Below are 18629 nucleotides of genomic sequence, written 5' to 3' on the forward strand. Positions count from 1 at the left end.
TCTTCCATTTACCCTTGCCCTGTTTTACTGAATTGAGAGATTAGTTAAGCGATTATAGGAACTGATAGTGAGGATCGACTTCTGAAACGGGGAAATGAATTGATGGTGAATATGGTGCTCCTCTCTGTCCTCTCCCATGGTGCAAAGTCAAACTGCCCCCCAGTTTATTAGGGAGACAGCAGCAATGAAATTAATGAGACAGACACTTCAATGATAATGGCAGAAAACATAAAACAGGCCTAGTTGAACACAAGCTCAGAACCAATTGGAAGGCCTGTCTGGCACTAATGGAGTGATGGCAGCAAAATCCTTTTTTTCCCTACCACTATTGCATTTGAACACAGCACCAAGATTATCTCAAATAGTCAAGGACCTGTTATATTCTGGCCTGCAAGGAAACAATACTGGCTATTTGTTGACCCACTCTGAAAATTTGCTCAATGCTTTGTAGACAAATTTCCTCAGATTTGCTCTGACTTGACCCTGTGGTTGAAGCAGGTTCTGAGGATGTCAATTTGGTCCTTGCTTCCTGAGCTAATGGATTAATTTCAGTGTGTGCATCTTGAGAATGCGAACAATATCCTGGGAGAGGTGAAAGCCACACAGTGAGAAAGATGCTTGCCTTTATCAAGGTTTTTATAGATGGCACTTGCCACCTGCCAGAATTGCAAAAATATTTCCAAATATGTCAAGTAAATATTGGAAATGCGAACAAAAAGTAGGCACCCAATATCATGTAGAGTGGACATGTGAAAAAGCCAAAAGAAGAAGAAGAAGAAGAAGAAGAAGAAGAAGAAGAAGAAGAAGAAGAAGAAGAAGACTAAAATACTGTACACACATGTTTGGTTAAAATTCTTTAAAAATGTATAGATTTTAAAGCAGAACTGTTTTTATTAGGTGTTTTACCAGAGATTTTGATAAACAATCGGTTTACCTAACACTGCATATTGTGACAGCAGCTAGGATTGTATTTGCACAACATTGGAAAAACGAAGAAATACAAACAGAAGAAGAGATAATAAGATTTTAGATTGTGCAGAAATGGATAGACTCACATTGAGACTGAGAGAAAAAAAAGATGGAGAATACTTTAATACGTGGAATTTGTTCTATAAATGGCTAAAAGATCGGAGAAGGGATTAAATCACCAAGACACAAAAATAATTATAAGCATGGTGTTTAACAAACATGAATTGCAGATATAGTGAAAAACTAATAAAATGTTAATTTTGTAAAGAAAAGAAAAGATCTATAACGATCTGGCTTTAGGTTTAGCTACTGGACAAAGTGTGGGCATGCTGCTGGATTCATCCCCGAGCCTGGATGCCCCATCAGATGCATCCTTCAGTGAGAAGGAGTCCAGGTTCCATAAACCTTAGAATAAAGGAGACTGGCTGCTTCTGCTAAGGACAGCACTCTGAGGTAAAAGCAGTTTCTCTGCAGACTGAGACAAGGGAGACAAACTCCTTCCAAGTCTACAGGAATGATGTCAAGAAAAAGGAAGGGCCTGACTACAGACATGGAGCAGGAGCGTATGGTGTCAAGGGGAGATTTCCTCATGAGCTGGGGTTTCCTCAGAAATAGGAGGAGTCCCTGAGATAAGGTGACCGGAGGGGAGGGGCAGATAATTCACATATTAACCTCCCAGTAACAGCAGCCTCTGCCCCTCAAAATCTCAGTGCGGAGAGCAAACTGCTCGATACAATTTGAATGTCAATACAATACAATTTGACCTTGTGCCTTCCAAACATTGCTGCTGGATTGCTAGTTACCATGCCCTGAAGGATCTGAACGGTTTATTCTTATGCCTCTTGTTTCAGATTCTTGTTGCCTCTGCTAGCTGCTGATCTTGGACTCTTGACTCTGCCTCAGACGCTCCTTGTTTATGCTGGTGTGGTAAGACTTGTCTGGTTACGTGCCCAAGATTGTACAGTACTGTATATTGTTTTGCTATTTGAAGCATTACCACTGTAGGCTTGCTTCAGTGACTTGCTTAGGGACTCAGCACCAGGAAACAGGATCATTTGCAGAGTTAAAACTAGTGTGTTAGCTGTGTCTTTTCCTTGAGATATCTAATCTGGATATTGATAGATTTCTAGTAGTTGCTCCCAGGGTGGGCGCTACCTTGCTGTCCTTCTCCCAACAGACCAATGCCTTTCTTTCTCGGTAAGTTGCTACAAAGGAAGAAGGAAAGCTGGTAAGGAAGGGATATTAATTGGGGAAAGCTTAATTTCAGGGAAATCCCTGAATTAAGACACCAAAAGACGTTCATGCAGTAAGGTACAATGATCAGTTTGTACCAGCCATTCACCTAGGGAAAGCATGACTGAAGAGAAAGTCCTCACCTGCTTGTGGAAGGACAGTAAAGAGGGGGGCAGTTTATCCTCCTGTGGGAGGGAGTTCCAAAGTCTGTGAGCAACAACAGAGAAGGCCCTCTCCCTTTCCCTGTGAAGGTGGTAGGACTGAGAGGAAGGCCTCTCCTGATTATCTTAACACTCAAGCAGTTTCATAAAGAGAGATGTGGTGCTTGAGCTAACTAGGACCCAAGCTGTTTAGGGCTTTACAGGTTAGAACCATTACTTTGAATTCTGTCTGGATATAGATTGGCAGTCTTTAAATAAATGGCTTTTATTCAGTAGTTTCAATCTGCTCAATTCTTTTTTCAGTATTGTAATGCATTGGATTTCAGCTGCTTTTTTTCTACTGGAGGATGCCGCTTTGTCCGTCTGCACGTTAAAAATCATCTTATTTGGGTGAAAGGTGAGGGCACAGTCCCGGCCTTTACCTCAGGCAACAGAATGTCTCAGGTTGGAACTGCTGAATGTGCATATAGCTACAGTGGTGTCCCGCTTAACGATTACCCTGTATAATGATGAATCCACTTCACAACAATGTTTTTGTGATCGCAAAATGATGTTTGAATGGGTTTTTTTGGCTTTATGACGATTTTCCAACAGCTGATCGTCGGGTTTCAAAACGGCCACCACTGTGCAAAATGCCCCCCTGCTGTTTTTAGGACTGATTTTTCGCTCTACAGGCACCGGAAAATGGCCGTCCTATGGAGGATCTCCGCTGGACGATTAGGTATTTCGCCCATTGGAACTCATTAACCGGGTTTTAATGCGTTTCAATGGGGTTTTTTTGTTTGACGACAATTTAGCTCTACAGCGATTTTGCTGGAACAAATTAACGTCATCAAGCGAGGCACCACTGTACTTGGAGAAGTGGCCCATTCCATGCTCTTGTCAGTAACGAGGACCATCTCAATGCTTCCCTAGATTTCTAGATCAAGTGCAACAGTGCAGTGAAGTGTCTTCATCACTTTGTAAGACAACACCAGCGTTGGACATACCCCACACTACCAAGCAATTAATATACAAACCCAAGAGTTGCCTCTTGGTAAAAGATAATCTACATCTGTCAAATACCTTACTTCATACTTTGCAGGCCAAACAAATCATGAAGTCGTTTCTGTGATTAATCATGTCAGTGTAAACAGGAGTTCTGTTCCCCACAACAACCACGCTGAAATGTGTTTTTCTTTAAAATAAATTTTCAGGAAGTGCTATTGATTTTTTAAAATCAATTTTATATTTCAAGACAAATGCTATAAAGAAAAACTGGAAAGGCAAACTGAAAACATCAAATGGCAACTCAGGGAGACCATAACATAGTTCAGGAAAACTAAAATTAAAGGAGATATGAGACACCTCCTTTTCCTTTGGGAATGCTTAGATTATTTTCAATGGATTTCTTACTGTCCCAAAATAAAGCAATGCATAGGACTCCTTTTCATACATTGCTAATAGGAATGGGTGATCCAGTGTTACTTTGAGTGTTTCATTTTCTTCTGGAGGATCTTCAATTTGATCTGTGCCACTGGGACTGAGTTCAAAAAGTTGCTGATTTATGATCTGCAAGCAGAAATTAACATGGTGGATCAGTCTGAGGCAGCCAAGTATGATCTAGAGATGACGAACATGAATTCCAAGTATTTTCATTATGAAAAAATATACATAATGAACAGTACAAGTCGAAAAGATTCTGAGATCAGGAAGACACAACTGGTTTATGTTTATAAAGTAGCAGTGGAATTCATACCGCCTAGAGTGGTCTACTGACTAGATAGGCGGGATATAAATAAAATAAATAAATAAAATAAATATACAACGACCTGGTGGGTCAATGCGACTAGACTACAGACACGCAGATCAGATCAATGAGTACGTATACCTGCCTTGAGTGTTTAGTGAGCAGGATGCTTGATGAATAGTCAAAACTTAGGGAGCAATGAGAGCAATGATGCCTTGACAGTTCTGAAAGTGAAAGACTTGGAGAGAGGTTGCAGTTTTGGATGGAAATGGTGTTTTGTATTCCCAGCATGCACTTTTTCATTGGAAAGCCTTCATGGCTGAGTTGCGTTCTGCTAAGCAGAAGTCAAAATGCTTATTTAAAAGGATAAATACATGCTTGAAATCGTTGTGGGGGGGGGGCAGGAAAACAGAGGGATTTTTGCCTGAGTGGTTGACAAGGAATGGGACCCCTATTCCATGTCATATTGCAGCCTCTGAGATTGCTTTTTTCTTTCTTTTTTTAAATCACCACTTGTATGTATTTGTATTGTCTTGTTTTCTCTCTTCATGCTATGACTCTGGGAGCCCCCATCCTCTAATTCCCCTTCATGCCACTTTGTTCCCCACCTTAACTAGCCCTCAAGTGTTGCTCCCTGAAACATTTAACTTGATATCTTCATTCCACAGGTTCCATGAAGAGTGTGTCTGGGTGCACAGCATCATATATAAAATTCCAAAATATGAAAATAATTTGCAAAACGGTACCTTTCCAATAGTCAGGTCCATGTCACTAAGCAATCTGAGATTGGCCTTCTTTCCAAGGACATCTGCCATGTTCTGTTTTGCAAGGAGCTCCTGAAGATTATAAATGGTTTTCAAATACACTTTTGGTAAAGTCAGCTGGATTTGTCTGCAGGAGAAGCAAGAAGGTATAAAGAGAAGGAAGGAAAAAATAAATTAATGCAAAAACAGCCATTTGCACACAAATTCCAGAAAGTAACGTTGATTCTAGGAGGGCTCCCAGATAAAGTTTTTATTGTTTCATTGTCCTGAATTTTTCACAGAATTTTTGTGAGGGACCTGGACATAACTTCTGTCTTTTTTTTTTTCTTGCCATAGGGAATATGCTATGGAGTCAAATTTAAAATGGCTGAATTGCGTCTTTTTAATGATGGTGCTAACAGCCGTTCATCTGAAAGCAACTTATCTTTCCTGTGACTTTTTAGTCAATACACCCTCAATGGGGTCCCCTAAAATAATTTATCATTTGTAAGACCCCTTAACATGATGAAAGAATGGTAGCACTGCCCATGCCTCATATCTCATATGAAATGATCACTTATCCTGTTCAGGGTTGTAGGTAATCCTTCCAATTTAGTCTCTCTCCCCTCCAGCAAGGGATTTCTTGAGAGACACATGCTTTGGCAATCAAACTCAAAAATTAAATGGATGTTTACATTCCGGTGTCACTAAATGCAAGAAAGAGGGCTGAGGAAAATTACATGTTATGACAAATAGACATCTTTCACCACTTGAGGAAGCACTTGTTCAAAATACATGCTAAGCATATCATCTACTTTCACCCTGAAAATCATGCCTTGCACAAATGTTAAAAAGTTCAGCATAGAACCGGCCTTCACTAAAAATATTAACCACTTTCTTACCTCATGATCAAATAATTCTCCCACTTTTGGTTCCATTTTGAGTTTTTAAAAAAGTCTTAATTGGATAAATGCATTTCTGTTGAGCCTTAAATTCTTTAAGGTTCAGGTTTGAAAAAACTAATTGGCTAAAATCCAGTTAATGAAACAATGCCATTTGATAAATTATGGCAATTTTTCAGAAATAAAACATTTCAATTCCCGACTTCCTGAAGTTACCAAGGCTCCGACTGAACCCCTTTTGTTGTAGAGATGCCACTGGAGTCCAGGGATGGGAAGTGAATCTTTAATTTCCAAAAATCTTTGCCACTAATTAAGAAAAATCACAGCAGCTGATAGTGTCACCAGCCTTACACAGTGTAGCTGCATGAATGGGATTCCAGCCATTTAGTCTTAAACTAACAGGTTAGAAGCAGAATGAGGAATATTGTGAAGGGAAAAAAAATAGAAGTTGCAAAAATGAAATATTTCAAGTTTGCTTCCAGGTGAGGCATTTGTCTTGCCTTGTTCATGGGATTTTACAAGCATCTTCAATTTGTCACTCCTCCATGTTTTCCCACCTTTTCTTCCATCTTTCCATACCTCTTTTCATTAAGGATGAAAAGCCAGGATAAGTACACTTTGTTATTAGCTATGAAAGCCTTCTGTTTTCTGGAATCCTTTCGAGTCAGCTTTTCTAAATCTGTATTATTGTCCAATGGTGGAGTACTATATTTTGACATTTGTGTTATCTTCAGTACACACACTGCTTTGGCCACACACCAAGGCTAAAAATGCAGTTGTCTGTCTTGATCAATATCAGCAAACCCACTCTAGCAGACTAGGAGGAGCAGATCTTTTGCCAATCTCACTGGTCTTATCATTGGTACTGACCATCACTTACGTTGCATTTAAGTGGTAGTCAGAGGTACAGTGAAATGAGATGCTGGAGGTATGCCACCTCTTGCTCTGTCTAGCAACTGTGCTTAAACCAAATAAGACAGGAGACTCAAACTATGGTGTTACAGATATTGTATCATTAAAAGGCAAAAGGCTTCAGTAATCAGTTACTGCTCCATAGACATTATTCCTGTAAACTTGCATGACTGAGCAGTCATATTTGCGAATGAAGTCTATGCTTACTGTTGGAATGTTTGCAGCCTCGCAAGCTGCCTCTGGTAGATGGGGCTGGAAGAGACTTTTATGGGCTGCAGTAACTGTCAATCACTAACAGCCCTAACCAATAGTTCTTTCCCTGCCTCTGATTCAAAGAGAGCTCTGCCTCCCTGCTCTGCCTTTCTTCCCTCTCAGTAGTCTGTGGGAAGTAGTCTCAGTGAGATGAAACTGGTTGCTGAAAGTGAACCAGCCATGTTTGTTCAGTTTCCCTTTCAATCTGTTCAATTTTCAGTAATGGAATCTTTCATCTTACAAATGTCTCAGAATGAGTTATTGATTGAGACAAGAAGTGCCAGCTGATGAGAAAAAAAAGAAGTGGCGAACTAAATTGGGGAACTATGAATCCCTAAAGGAATTTAATCAGAAATTCGAAGCTCTGCAATACTTTACCTCCCAATGACCAACCAAAAAATAAAGCATGTTAATTGAAAGCAACAAGTATGAAAAGCTCCTGCCATCACAGCCAGGCTTTCTTAGCACTAAAGGAAACTGTAGTTTGACCCCAGACATCTCATCTGGATTGCCACCAGTCCCTCAAAGCTTGTTCCGATGCTCTTATGAACATCTGAATGATCCATAAACATACCTTGCTGATAGTTTTTGCATCCATTCTATTGAAGGCATCAAAGAGTACTGATTTTCAACCGTGGCCAGGTCACTGATGTTGGTAGGCAGCAAAAGTAGCAGAAATACACTCTTGCCAACAGGAATTTTCACTACAGAAAGACTTGGGTTGCTGTCACATTTGTACTCAAAGGTTCCGACGACCCTCATCATTGGTACAGAGATCACTGTGTCTGAATCGAGCCAAAACTCCTGAGGCTTCTTCAACAGGGAGGCTCCCTTTACAATGGCTGAGAACACAACGGGAAAGTGACAAAAGCAAAGGGGTTCACTGCATCCATTTCATAAAGGCACGCTAGGCAGCTTCCTGGTAAGTTTACTGTGGTATTTATTTAAGCAATTTATAAAATGCTTTTCTTTAGCAGAGCTCAAGGCAGCTAACAGCAAGACAATTTCAAACCAACAACTCATAAGAAACAAAGGCCAGCAGAATAAAAGCATAAAGGCAGCTGATTAAAATGAAGATATGCCAGCAGAAATAACATTGCAGAGCTACAGTCTCTGTATTGCATAGGTGGCTAACGGATCAAGACTGGGAGAGGTCTTCCCTGAGATTTGGGACAACGTACCCTCCCCACATGGTCTATGGGTCTTTTCAGCTGGGATAGCATTCCAGGGATCATATTATAGGTTGGAATCACCCCTCTAAGATCAGAGTCACTTTGATCAAATAATGTTGACATCAGATGACAAATTAATTAAGAAAATATATACGTTTCTTTTAGATTGAAAAATGGAAGATGAACAAGTGAAAGAAACAATGGTTGAATGGGCAAACAACTTTGGATATCCGGTAACACTGAATTAGAGAAATGGCAAAAGCTGTTGAATAGAAACTGTAAAATGATAATGGCGACATCTTATAAAGATAACTTATATACAATGTTTTATAGATGGCACCTATCACCTGCTAGATTAGATAGTCATTTTCTAATATATCTAATAAATGTTGGAAATATGATAAAAAAGCAGGTACTTATTATCATGTATGTTGGGCTTGTGATAAAGTTAAAAAATTTTGGATTAAAATACTGTACATACATGGCTTGTTAAAATGTTAAAAAAAATATAGACTTTAAACCAGAACTGTTTCTATTAAGTATAATGCCAGAAAATTTTGATAAACAAAATGTATATTTAACATTGCATATTTTGACAGCAGCAAGGGTTGTACTGGCACAACATTAAACAAACAAACAAACATTGGAAAAACGAAGGACTACCTACAGATGAAGAAACAATGAAGAAGATTTTGGACTGTGTGGAAATGGACAGACTTACATTGAAAGTTAAAGAGAAAAGATTCAGAATATTTTCAAATGTGGAATCTGTTAAGAGTGGTTAGAAATGCAGTGTAGCGATTAGGCCCTAATCTGTAGCAACAAATGAGCCCATGAATCACAATGTTTAACAAGCACAAATTGATTTTACTACTAATAATATCTATATAAAAGATCAGAGTCAAAGATAAGATGCCAACTTCTTTCCTGTACTCTTAAAAGCATCCATATTCTTTATCTCTCTGATCCTGTAGCTCTACTCTTGGAGAAGGAAAAAAGGGGGATGGGGTTGGAGAGAAGAATCAGATATAAAGTGTGGATGGAGCAGGGGAGGCCCTGGATCAATAGCTCTCCCAGGTCCTCCACCAAGGCCCTGAAGAGAGTCTAAATTCACTCCATCAACAGGAGGGTGAACAGCACCAGTGTCATCTTTCCTCTTTGCCTGCAAAAACCTGAAAGGATGCCCTGCAAACTCCAACCTTGGTGTAGCTCAGCAAAACCCCATGATTGGCATGTAAAACATGGGAAGGAAAGACTAGGCACAGCACTTTGTTAGGGAAAAAGAAAATAAATTCATGCCTATGATGTTGTTCTAAGAAACATTACTAACAGCTGGAGCAAATGATACATTGAAAAGGTCAGTCTCAGGTTAATGGTGTATTAATTCTTCCTGTTGTTTCTCTCCTACTAGAGGCTGGACACAATCTTCAGTTAATTTAAGTCATTACAGTTACTGCTTTGACTTTGACTTAAGGACACTTGAGGGGCTCAAAAAGCTGCAAGCAGAGAATTCCTGGTGTCCCCCCATCTTTTGTCAGTTTCTTCTGACCATCCTTTAGGAGCTAGGTAAAAAGAAAACCTTCTTCCCTAAACTTCCTAGTTTATTTCAACTGAGGATACAGCAACTGTGAGGGTTTTCCAGCCCTTAATTTAACTTGAACTGTTTAGAGCCCTGCCCCTCAAAAGAAGGGGTGGACAGCCAAGGAGGATCTGGGAGTCCCTCTGGAACATCTAATTTGATTTTAGAAGACAGATAATTGGGGGCCTTTAAAGGGAGTAGTATTAAAATGAGCAATTGCTCTTGGAGGCACAATTACTCATTTTACACCAATTTCTCTCAGCAGTGGGGGATCCAGGAACACTTGGAGCCACGCTGGAGTGCTTAGTAGGCTGAATGGGGCCCACAGGCAACACCATTCCCACCAACCTTCAGCCGGAGCTTGGAAATAAAGTGTTTTTAAAAAATTACTTACATTTCTATCAAATAGTGAGAGGAAAGCAGTACATTTATCTAATATTTGAAAAGTAACATTACAATGCTAATTAATTAAATTAAATTAATTAGCAATGCTAATTAAATTAATTAGCAATGCTAATTAATTAAATTAAATTAAAACATTACAATGCTAATTGAAAGAGGCAGTAATTCGACCACTCCTTAAAAAGCCTAACCTGGACCCAAGGCTGGTGGTCAACTACCGACCAGTGGCGAACCTCCCTTATTTGGGCAAGGTGTTGGAGCGGGTTGTGGCCGGGCAACTCCAGGCGCTGCTGGATGAAACGGATTTTCTGGATCCATTTCAATAGGGTTTCAGGCCGGGTTTTGGTACAGAGACAGCCTTGGTCGCCCTGTATGATGACCTTTGCCGGGAGAGAGACAGGGGGAGTGTGACCCTGTTGATACTCCTGGACCTCTCAGCGGCTTTCGACACCATCGACCATGGTGTCCTTCTGGATAGGCTGGCTGGGTTGGGAGTTGGGGGCACTGTTTTACGGTGGTTCCGCTCCTTCCTAGCTGACCGTATCCAGAGGGTGGTGCTGGGGGACAGTTGCTCTGCCCCATGGCATTTATGTCATGGGGTTCCTCAGGGCTCGATACTGTCCCCCATGCTGTTTAACACCTACATGAAACCGCTGGGAGAGGTCATCAGGAGGTTTGGGCTGACGAGTCAGCAATATGCTGACGACACTCAGCTCTACCTCTCGTTTTCCACCAATCCAGGTGAGGCGGTTTCTGTGCTGAACTCGTGTCTGGACCTGATAATGGACTGGATGAGGGTTAATAAATTGAAACTCAATCCAGACAAGACGGAAGTGCTGTTAGTGGGTGCTTCGCCGGACAGGTTGGAGGGCCACTTCCCTGTCCTGAATGGGGTTACACTCCCCCTAAGGGACAGGGTCCGCAGCTTGGGGGTGCTCCTGGACCCCAGTCTAACACTGGAAGCCCAGGTGGACTCGGTGGCCAGGGGCGCCTTCCTCCAGCTGCGGAAATTATACCAGCTACGGCCCTACCTGGATGAGCGGAGTCTCATGACAGTTACACATGCACTGGTAACATCTCGTATTGATTATTGCAATGCGCTCTACGTGGGGCTGCCTTTGAAGACGGTCCGGCGACTGCAACTGGTCCAGAATCGAGCTGCGCGGCTGGTGAGTGGTGGGGCCGCCAGAGAGCACATCAAGCCGATTCTGTATAATTTACACTGGTTACCAGTTGCTGTCCGGGCCCAATTCAAAGTGCTTGTTTTGACATATAAAGCCCTAAACGGCTTGGGCCCTGGATACTTGAAGGACCGCCTCCTTCCATATGAGCCTACCAGGCTGTTAAGATCTTGCCAGGGGGCCCTTTTGAAAGAGCCATCCCTCAAGGAGGTAAGAGGGATGGCTTGTAGACAAAGGGCCTTCTCGGCAGCTGCCCCCAGACTATGGAACGCCCTCCCAACTGAAATTCGCCTGGCGCCGACACTGATGATATTTCGGCGCCAGGTCAAAACCTTCCTGTTCCAGAAGGCTTTTAATTGAAATAACATTAACTGTGGGTCTTAATGATGGCAATTTTAATTGTATTTTTTAATTGTATTTTAATTGTATTTTAACTGTATTTTATTCATTTTGTTTTACTGCATTGAATTTTGGTTGTTGTGAGCCGCCCAGAGACCTTTGGGTAGAGTGGGCGGCATATAAATTAAATAAATAAATAAATAAATAAATAAATAAATAAATAAATAAATAAATTCCATAATTGTTCAGAGCACTACTTAAGCTGGGTGTCTACCTCCTCTTCCCCCCATGGGAGCAAAACAACCATACTATTAACCGACTCTATATCAGTGGCCAAAATCCAGTAGTAAGTTGCAACTAGACTAGATCTATTGAATCAATGGGACATATAGAAGAATTGACTCACCAAATCCATGCTGATTCAATGGCCCTACTCTAGCGGAGTTCAGCCAACGACTGCCACGTTTGCATTTGGACTAGCGCTCTGACAAACACTAGCTAGCACACATCCTAATGGACAACAGTGTCCATCACTCCAAAGTTAGGAACCACTGGTTTACAAAATAAAACAAAACAAAACTGCAGAAAGTTTGACTAAAATTATAACCTTAAGAAAAAGCTGCCCATTTCCCTCAGAAGGTTATGTTCTTTGTGTTCTTTCTGCAAGAAGGTTGATAAAAGAGCTACACCAGTGTCTACATTGTTCTGTCACACCAACCCAAGTACTGTACTAACAGAAAGCAGTACCCAATTTAATCCTATATTACCATTTTCTCAGGAAAGAAAGATTCAGAGATTAATACAAGATGGAGAAAAACAACTGACTCTATATCCTCTGAGATGAAACCTGACATTATCATACCTCCAAGAAATTCTTCCAAGTTTGTTGTCTTCATCCTCAAACTGAACTCTACCTCCAAATCCTGCCTAACCAGAATGATTTGGGGGCTCTGCTGTTTCTCACCCTACACTCTCCAATGTGCACCCTGGTTAGGACATGAACCTCATCTTGGAATGCCATTTTACTGGCCCATTGAAGATACAGTATTATTCATTCCAGATGCATTACACCAAATGCATAAACTGTGCAGATCCACATTGTTCCATACTGAAGCCTCCCCCACATAAGAACACACAGATGACTGGATGTACATAGAGATGAGCCCTGTGGTTATAATATTAATGCATGTGTTCAATTAATGTTTGTTTTTTTAAAAAATATCTGCTTTCATTTAGAGTTGCCTTTGGTACAAAAATGTAGGGATTCTCTCTTCTCCCTTGCCCACAACACCAACCTACCTTTGAACTGAGTGTAGGTTGCAAGCAGCAAACTAGTTTCCGGATCAATGTCTGCTAGCAAACTCTTGCTTCTGGGTGTGCTTTTGTCTTCAACAAAGGCCTCAATGTGTTTGGCCGCCTGCGTAGGATTGCTAAAATCAACTGCACGTACATAGAAATTAACATCAGAAAAGACCAATTCGTGAACAAAGGACTCAGATAAACGGACATCAGGGGCAGAGAAAAGGCAGGACAGCTTGGAGAAGAGCAGGCCTTCACTTTCCCTTGACCGGAATGGACCATTGATGATGAACCTCAGAGCAGAGAGGACTTTTCGCCCGTCAATTCTGAAGGTGCAGTTTGGGTCACCAGATGTGGCGCCAAATTCTAACAATGTCTGAAGTTCGTTTGCTGTTTTTCCTGAGGCTCCTATGTAGAAGGACAGCAAGGACTCATATATATGGATGGGGGACACAATAATATTATCTTCGTTGTGTATTTTCCTCAGCTCTTTGTAGAAGCGTGCACCAACAGTATGAATGGGGTCTCTCAAGAAGTTCACACCTAAGTGTTTCTTTTCCTCTTCATTCTGGATCTCTTCAGATACTGAAGACTCAATAGAGATGGGGATGAAAGTCTTGACCAGTTGTTCTCTGACTTCCAGTTCTTTACAGCTGTTGTTCTTTGTGTTGTTAAGGGAAAAGAGGTAAAAGGGATGGACATACACCCGATCACAGACAACAGTGGTCATGCACAGAAGGAGGCATAACAAACTCACTTCTGGGTTCATCTTTATGTGTTTGGAAATATCTGTTTAAAGAAAGACACAATAATAATAATAATAAGATTTATGAGAGAATTTATGAGACTTTATTTCAACTCTATACAACATATATCCAATTTAATTTGGTAGAAATTGTTGAACTGTAAGAGGGACCAGCTGATCTATGGCTTACTGGAAGTACTGGCTCAATGTAATGCTCTGTTCCCCCTTGATCACTATGTATTATCCATCACCACCACTATTACTGCTACTGCATTGCACTTTTTATTCCTCAGTCTTCCCCATGCATGAGGAAGACTGAGGAATAAAAAGTGCAATGCAGTAGCAGTAATAGTGGTGGTGATGGTAGTGCTGCTGCTACTGCTGGATGATGATGATGATGATGATGATGATGATGATGATGATGATGATGATGATAATAATAATAATAATAATAATAATAATAATAATAATAATAATAATAATAATAATAATAATAATAAACCACTACGTGGACAACACCTGAGAAATATTGACGGAAAGTATGATCATAAAAGCATGATCATAATTCAACATGGGCATGGCTAAAACTGGGGACCCTTAAGAAAGAAACTGAGGGCTTGATTTTTGCTGCACAAGAACAAGCACTCCAAACCAATGTGATGAAAGCTAAGATCCAAGGAATTAGTGCTAACACTAGATGTTGACTTTGCCAAGAAAAAGATGAAACTGTGTCACACCTCATCTGTGAATATCCAAAGACTGCACAAACAGATTACAAAGTTAGACATGCATAATTAGTACACTAGTTATTATGCAAAAAATATAACTTGCCACCCTCCAAAAACCCGTGGGAACATCAGGTAGAGAAGATGTCAGAAAACAAGGAGGTCAAGATCTTGGGAGATTTCCAGATCCAAATGGAAGACAACTTGAACATAACACGTACATAATAATAATAGAATGAAGAAATGTCCAGATCATTGATATTGCAGTTCCAGGGGGTGCCAGAGTTGAAAATAAAGAATTGGGAAAACTAACAAAGTACAGAGACCTAGCAATCGAAACATCTTGCCTCTGGAAGAAACACATTTCAATGGTCCCCAAAGCTTTGGGAACAATATCAAGAAATTTTACCCAGCACTATAAGCAGTTGCAGATCTCAGAAATCATGCCATCAGAGCTACAAAAACCGGCAATATTAAGAACAGCAGACATACTGCGCCATTATTTAACAGATACTTAGGTTTTGGGTTAAAACATGTATCACTTATATAATAGCAGTCAATGTTTTTATAATTTTGACTGTGCCTGTTGTTTTTATAATAATAATAATAATAATAATAATAATAATAATAATAATAATAATAATAATAATAATAATAATAATAATAATAATAATAATAATAATAATAATAATATAGTTTTCTATCACCAGTTATAAGGGAGGAAAATGAATACATACTTCTTCCAGACTTTCTCACTTAGGAAGAGGATCTCGCTCTGCTTTCTGCACTCCACATCTGATCGCAAGTGACAATTTGGGTCCCTGTTTATTTATTTCCCTGATTGCCTAACCTAAGTTACACATTAGCTGTCCCCTCTGGTCTCTGACTTCAGTCCACAGTGTTCTGGGATATGGTGTTTTTCCATGTATTTTTAATCATTGCTCTTTCCTTTCCCAGTGAGAAAAGCAAACACTGGCACAGCAGAGCATTTCATCAGTGCTCTGTTTGCTGTCTTCTTAGTGTCCTTGTTCCTTATATATTCGCACTCTCTAGAAACAGAATTTGCCTAGATGAGGACTTTATCCTACAGGGCAAACAGCTTACACCTCATAGCAGAAAATTATACAAACAGTCTTCAGTGTATACATGTGCATATGATCAACAGAACACACATTGAGTGAACATGGTTCAATCTAGTTTGACCCTGCAGACTTAAAGTTAGATCCAAGGTCAAACCAGTTGTCACCAGATGATACCATGAAGAACAGGTTTAGAAGAGGTGCTCCTTCTACTTGTAAAAAATATTTATTTGTCATTTCACATTTTTCCTCACCGATGTATTTTACCTTTAATGTGCTTTGTTTTATGACTGGCCATTGAAAGATAAACATTGGCTTAATTTGAAAAGCAGGTTTACTGTAAGAGAAATTGACTTCCCTCAGTATCAGAAGACAGAGGGTGCTTCCAAACACCTAGTGCTGCAAGTTAGAAGGCACTACGTTACTATTCTGTCTTTTTCTCCATAACAGATTTTCTGCATTAAGGAAAAAGATAAAGAAACTTATAAAAAGACAAAGCACTACATGTGGAAGACAGTGTCTATAAATGAGATAAAGAACAAAATATTATACTTCCTGTCTTCACTGGTATTTTTCAGTCGAATTGTGTACCGTTTATTCACTACTAAGATTATGTGGGAGAACCAATAAGATGTCTTGTCTCAACTTGTTTGAGTGTTTCAGCAGGGGAATATTTTGCAAACATTTGAAGAAACAGTTGATAAATGAAAATTGAAAACAGTAAGAATGTTTTAATCTTCCCAAAATAGCCCTCCATGGGGAGGGGGAGGGGAGGAGAGAAAACTGTGTCGCTTGTCGCCAATGGTGTCACAGGCGCAATTCCACAAGTGCTTCCGACATTGGCATTTCACAACCCACAAAGCACAATTAATACATTTAACAGATGTGCTAGCTTGGGGAGAAACGTTGCATTTTTCAGTGACACTTGTCAGAGTATTGGGACAATGTGATTATTTCGCATCAGAATGGCTGCTTCGAAGGAAGACATCTGAATCTCACAGAACTAAACTTGCAACAGTGTATCTATTATATGAAGAACTTCCCCCTCCTCCAGGAATTTCAGTGTCACATGTTGAAAGAAAGATATAAAATAAACCATAAAATGCCATTAAAGAGGTTGTGTGTGTGTGTGTGTGTGTGTGTGTGTGTGTGTGTGTGTGTGTGTGTGTGAGAGAGAGAGAGAGAGAGAGAGAGAGAGAGAGAGAGAGAGAGAGAGCATCCCATCACCTTTATCATGGTGGCATCTATAATATGACAGTTGTTTACATGCTGCATTGAACGTTCATTCACATGGAATGTACACTCATTCAGATGAATGTGAGAACTGTTCTAACTGATCTGTACCTAGGTGCTAAAATCTTACGTAATCCAGGGCAAAGATCAGTCCCAGATTGGAAATACAGAAATCTGCCATCCAAAACTCAATACAGAGATCAAGAGATAGACATATAAGTGGTTACCTATACAGGCAAACAAAAGCTTCAGTGAACAGTGAAGACTAGATGATAAAGAACATTAAAATATGTAGATGAGTACAAGAATGATGCACACTCCCACTATAGCTTTCGATTTCTGCTCTGAGAGCATCTGTAGAGACACACTTGCCGTATTAAAAGATGGTCTCAGATCAACTGAAAGATTATCAGATACTTTTGATATGCAGCTGACAGTTGAAAGCTGGCATTATTAACTCAAGTAAGTAATGAACATGATCTAAAAATGAATGTTAAGGAAACCAAAATCATGATAACCAGTAAAAGGAAAACAGATCAAAAACTTCAGTTAAAGATCCAGAATGAAACTATGGAACTTGTTGACAAAATCAATGTACATTGGAATTTGGTTCAATGAAGAGTGCAAGAATAACCATGAAATAGGCACACAGTAGCTTCTTTAAACTGAAGTACTGCAAAATGTAACAAAAACTTGAAATTAGCTTTGGGAATACTCATCGTGTATTACTGTATACAGTGGTGCCCCGCATAGCGACGTTAATCCGTTCCAGGATTAACGTCGCTATCCGAAAACATCGCTAAACGGAACAAAAAACCCCATAGAAACGCATTAAATCCTGTTTAATGCGTTCCTATAGGGCAAAAACTCACCGTTCAGCGAAAATCCTCCATAGGGACGGCCATTTTCGCGCCTCGGTAAGCGAGGAATCCATCCAGAAAACAGCAGCGGCCATTTTGGAACCGCCTATCAGCTGTTGAAAAAGCATTGCTTTACAGTGATCAGTTCCCCAAGCAGGGAACCGATCATAGTAAAGCACTGCCAACCAGCCAGCTAGCCAGCCCGGGAGACAAGTGAGGGCTCGGGAGGAGGGCCGCCGGAACACCCAGGCCTTGCCCTGCCTCCCCGCGGTCCCTGAAGCACCCCTCACCCCAGTCGCCGCCGCCGCCGCCGGGAGGAGGGCCGTTGGAACACCCGGGCCTTGCCCTGCCTCCCCGCGGTCCCGAAGCGCCCCCTCATCCCCTCCACTGCCGCCGCCGGTCAGCTGGGGGAAGGTAGGGGGAAGGGATGGCTCCCTTCCCCCTCCCCTCCTGAAGCTGACGCTGAAGCCGCATCTCAGCACAGCTCCGGAGGTGGGGGAATCCCTTCCCCCTCCCCTTCTGAAGCCCATGCTGAAGCCGGCATTTCAGCTCAGCTCCGCAGGATGGGGAGGGGAATCCCTTTTCCCCCATCCGCCGGAAGCCCCGCCCATCACCTGCGCGAAAATGGGGCGTAGGGGAAAATCGCAAAGCGATTTTCCCCCATTGAAAACATCGTTTTGCGATCGCTTTTGAGATCGCAAAATCACCTTCAGTATGCGGATCATTCGTTAAACGGGGCACCCGGTAAGCGAGGCACCACTGTACTCTTTATGCATGACATGGAATCATGGACTTTAACATAGGCTATTATAAAAAAGAAAATTTTGAAACATGGATTCGTCATGAGATGCTAAATTTTATTGGACTGAGTGGATAGCTAAGAAAGCTTTTTTAATGGAGAAACAAAAAGTACGGGTGGCTGTTCAAGAAAGAAGTGCAAGTGGGGGGGGGGGGGGGGAGAGACTAACTTATGTGGCCAAAGAGCCTTGGAGACTGGATTAGGCGCACCATGACATCATGGAGGAGGCAGGTAAAGTGTACAACTGGACCTGGGCTGAATGAATAATAGAAATTTATTCATTCATTTGATGAATGTATGTATGTACCAGTGGGG

The 18629-nt window shown here is 40.9% G+C and overlaps 1 protein-coding gene across 1 annotated transcript; it reads right to left on the reverse strand.

Annotated features, from left to right (window-relative positions):
• Positions 1-3568: 3568 nt before the first annotated feature.
• AGT (angiotensinogen) lies at positions 3569-15227 on the reverse strand. Its single transcript, XM_072993720.2, has 5 exons — positions 15081-15227; positions 12874-13662; positions 7476-7743; positions 4839-4983; positions 3569-3914 (listed from the first exon to the last, which is right to left on the reverse strand). Exons 2-5 carry the CDS (start codon positions 13640-13642, stop codon positions 3732-3734), a joined length of 1365 nt encoding a protein of 454 aa, XP_072849821.2. The 5' UTR covers positions 13643-13662; positions 15081-15227; the 3' UTR covers positions 3569-3731.
• Positions 15228-18629: the final 3402 nt, after the last annotated feature.

This window comes from Pogona vitticeps, chromosome 1, assembly GCF_051106095.1.
Source record: "Pogona vitticeps strain Pit_001003342236 chromosome 1, PviZW2.1, whole genome shotgun sequence".
In the NCBI taxonomy this organism is placed as follows: domain Eukaryota; kingdom Metazoa; phylum Chordata; class Lepidosauria; order Squamata; family Agamidae; genus Pogona; species Pogona vitticeps.

What these genes read in the sequence shown, in the direction of transcription:
- AGT (XM_072993720.2), bottom strand. Translation starts at nt 13,642, where the DNA reads ATGAACCCAGAAGTGAGTTTGTTATGCCTCCTTCTGTGCATGACCACT. An exon ending in AACCTACACTCAGTTCAAAG is followed by an intron (nt 7,744 to 12,873) that starts GTAGGTTGGTGT and finishes TTGTGTTCTCAG; the next exon opens with CCATTGTAAAGGGAGCCTCC. An exon ending in TGGACCTGACTATTGGAAAG is followed by an intron (nt 3,915 to 4,838) that starts GTACCGTTTTGC and finishes TTCTGCTTGCAG; the next exon opens with ATCATAAATCAGCAACTTTT.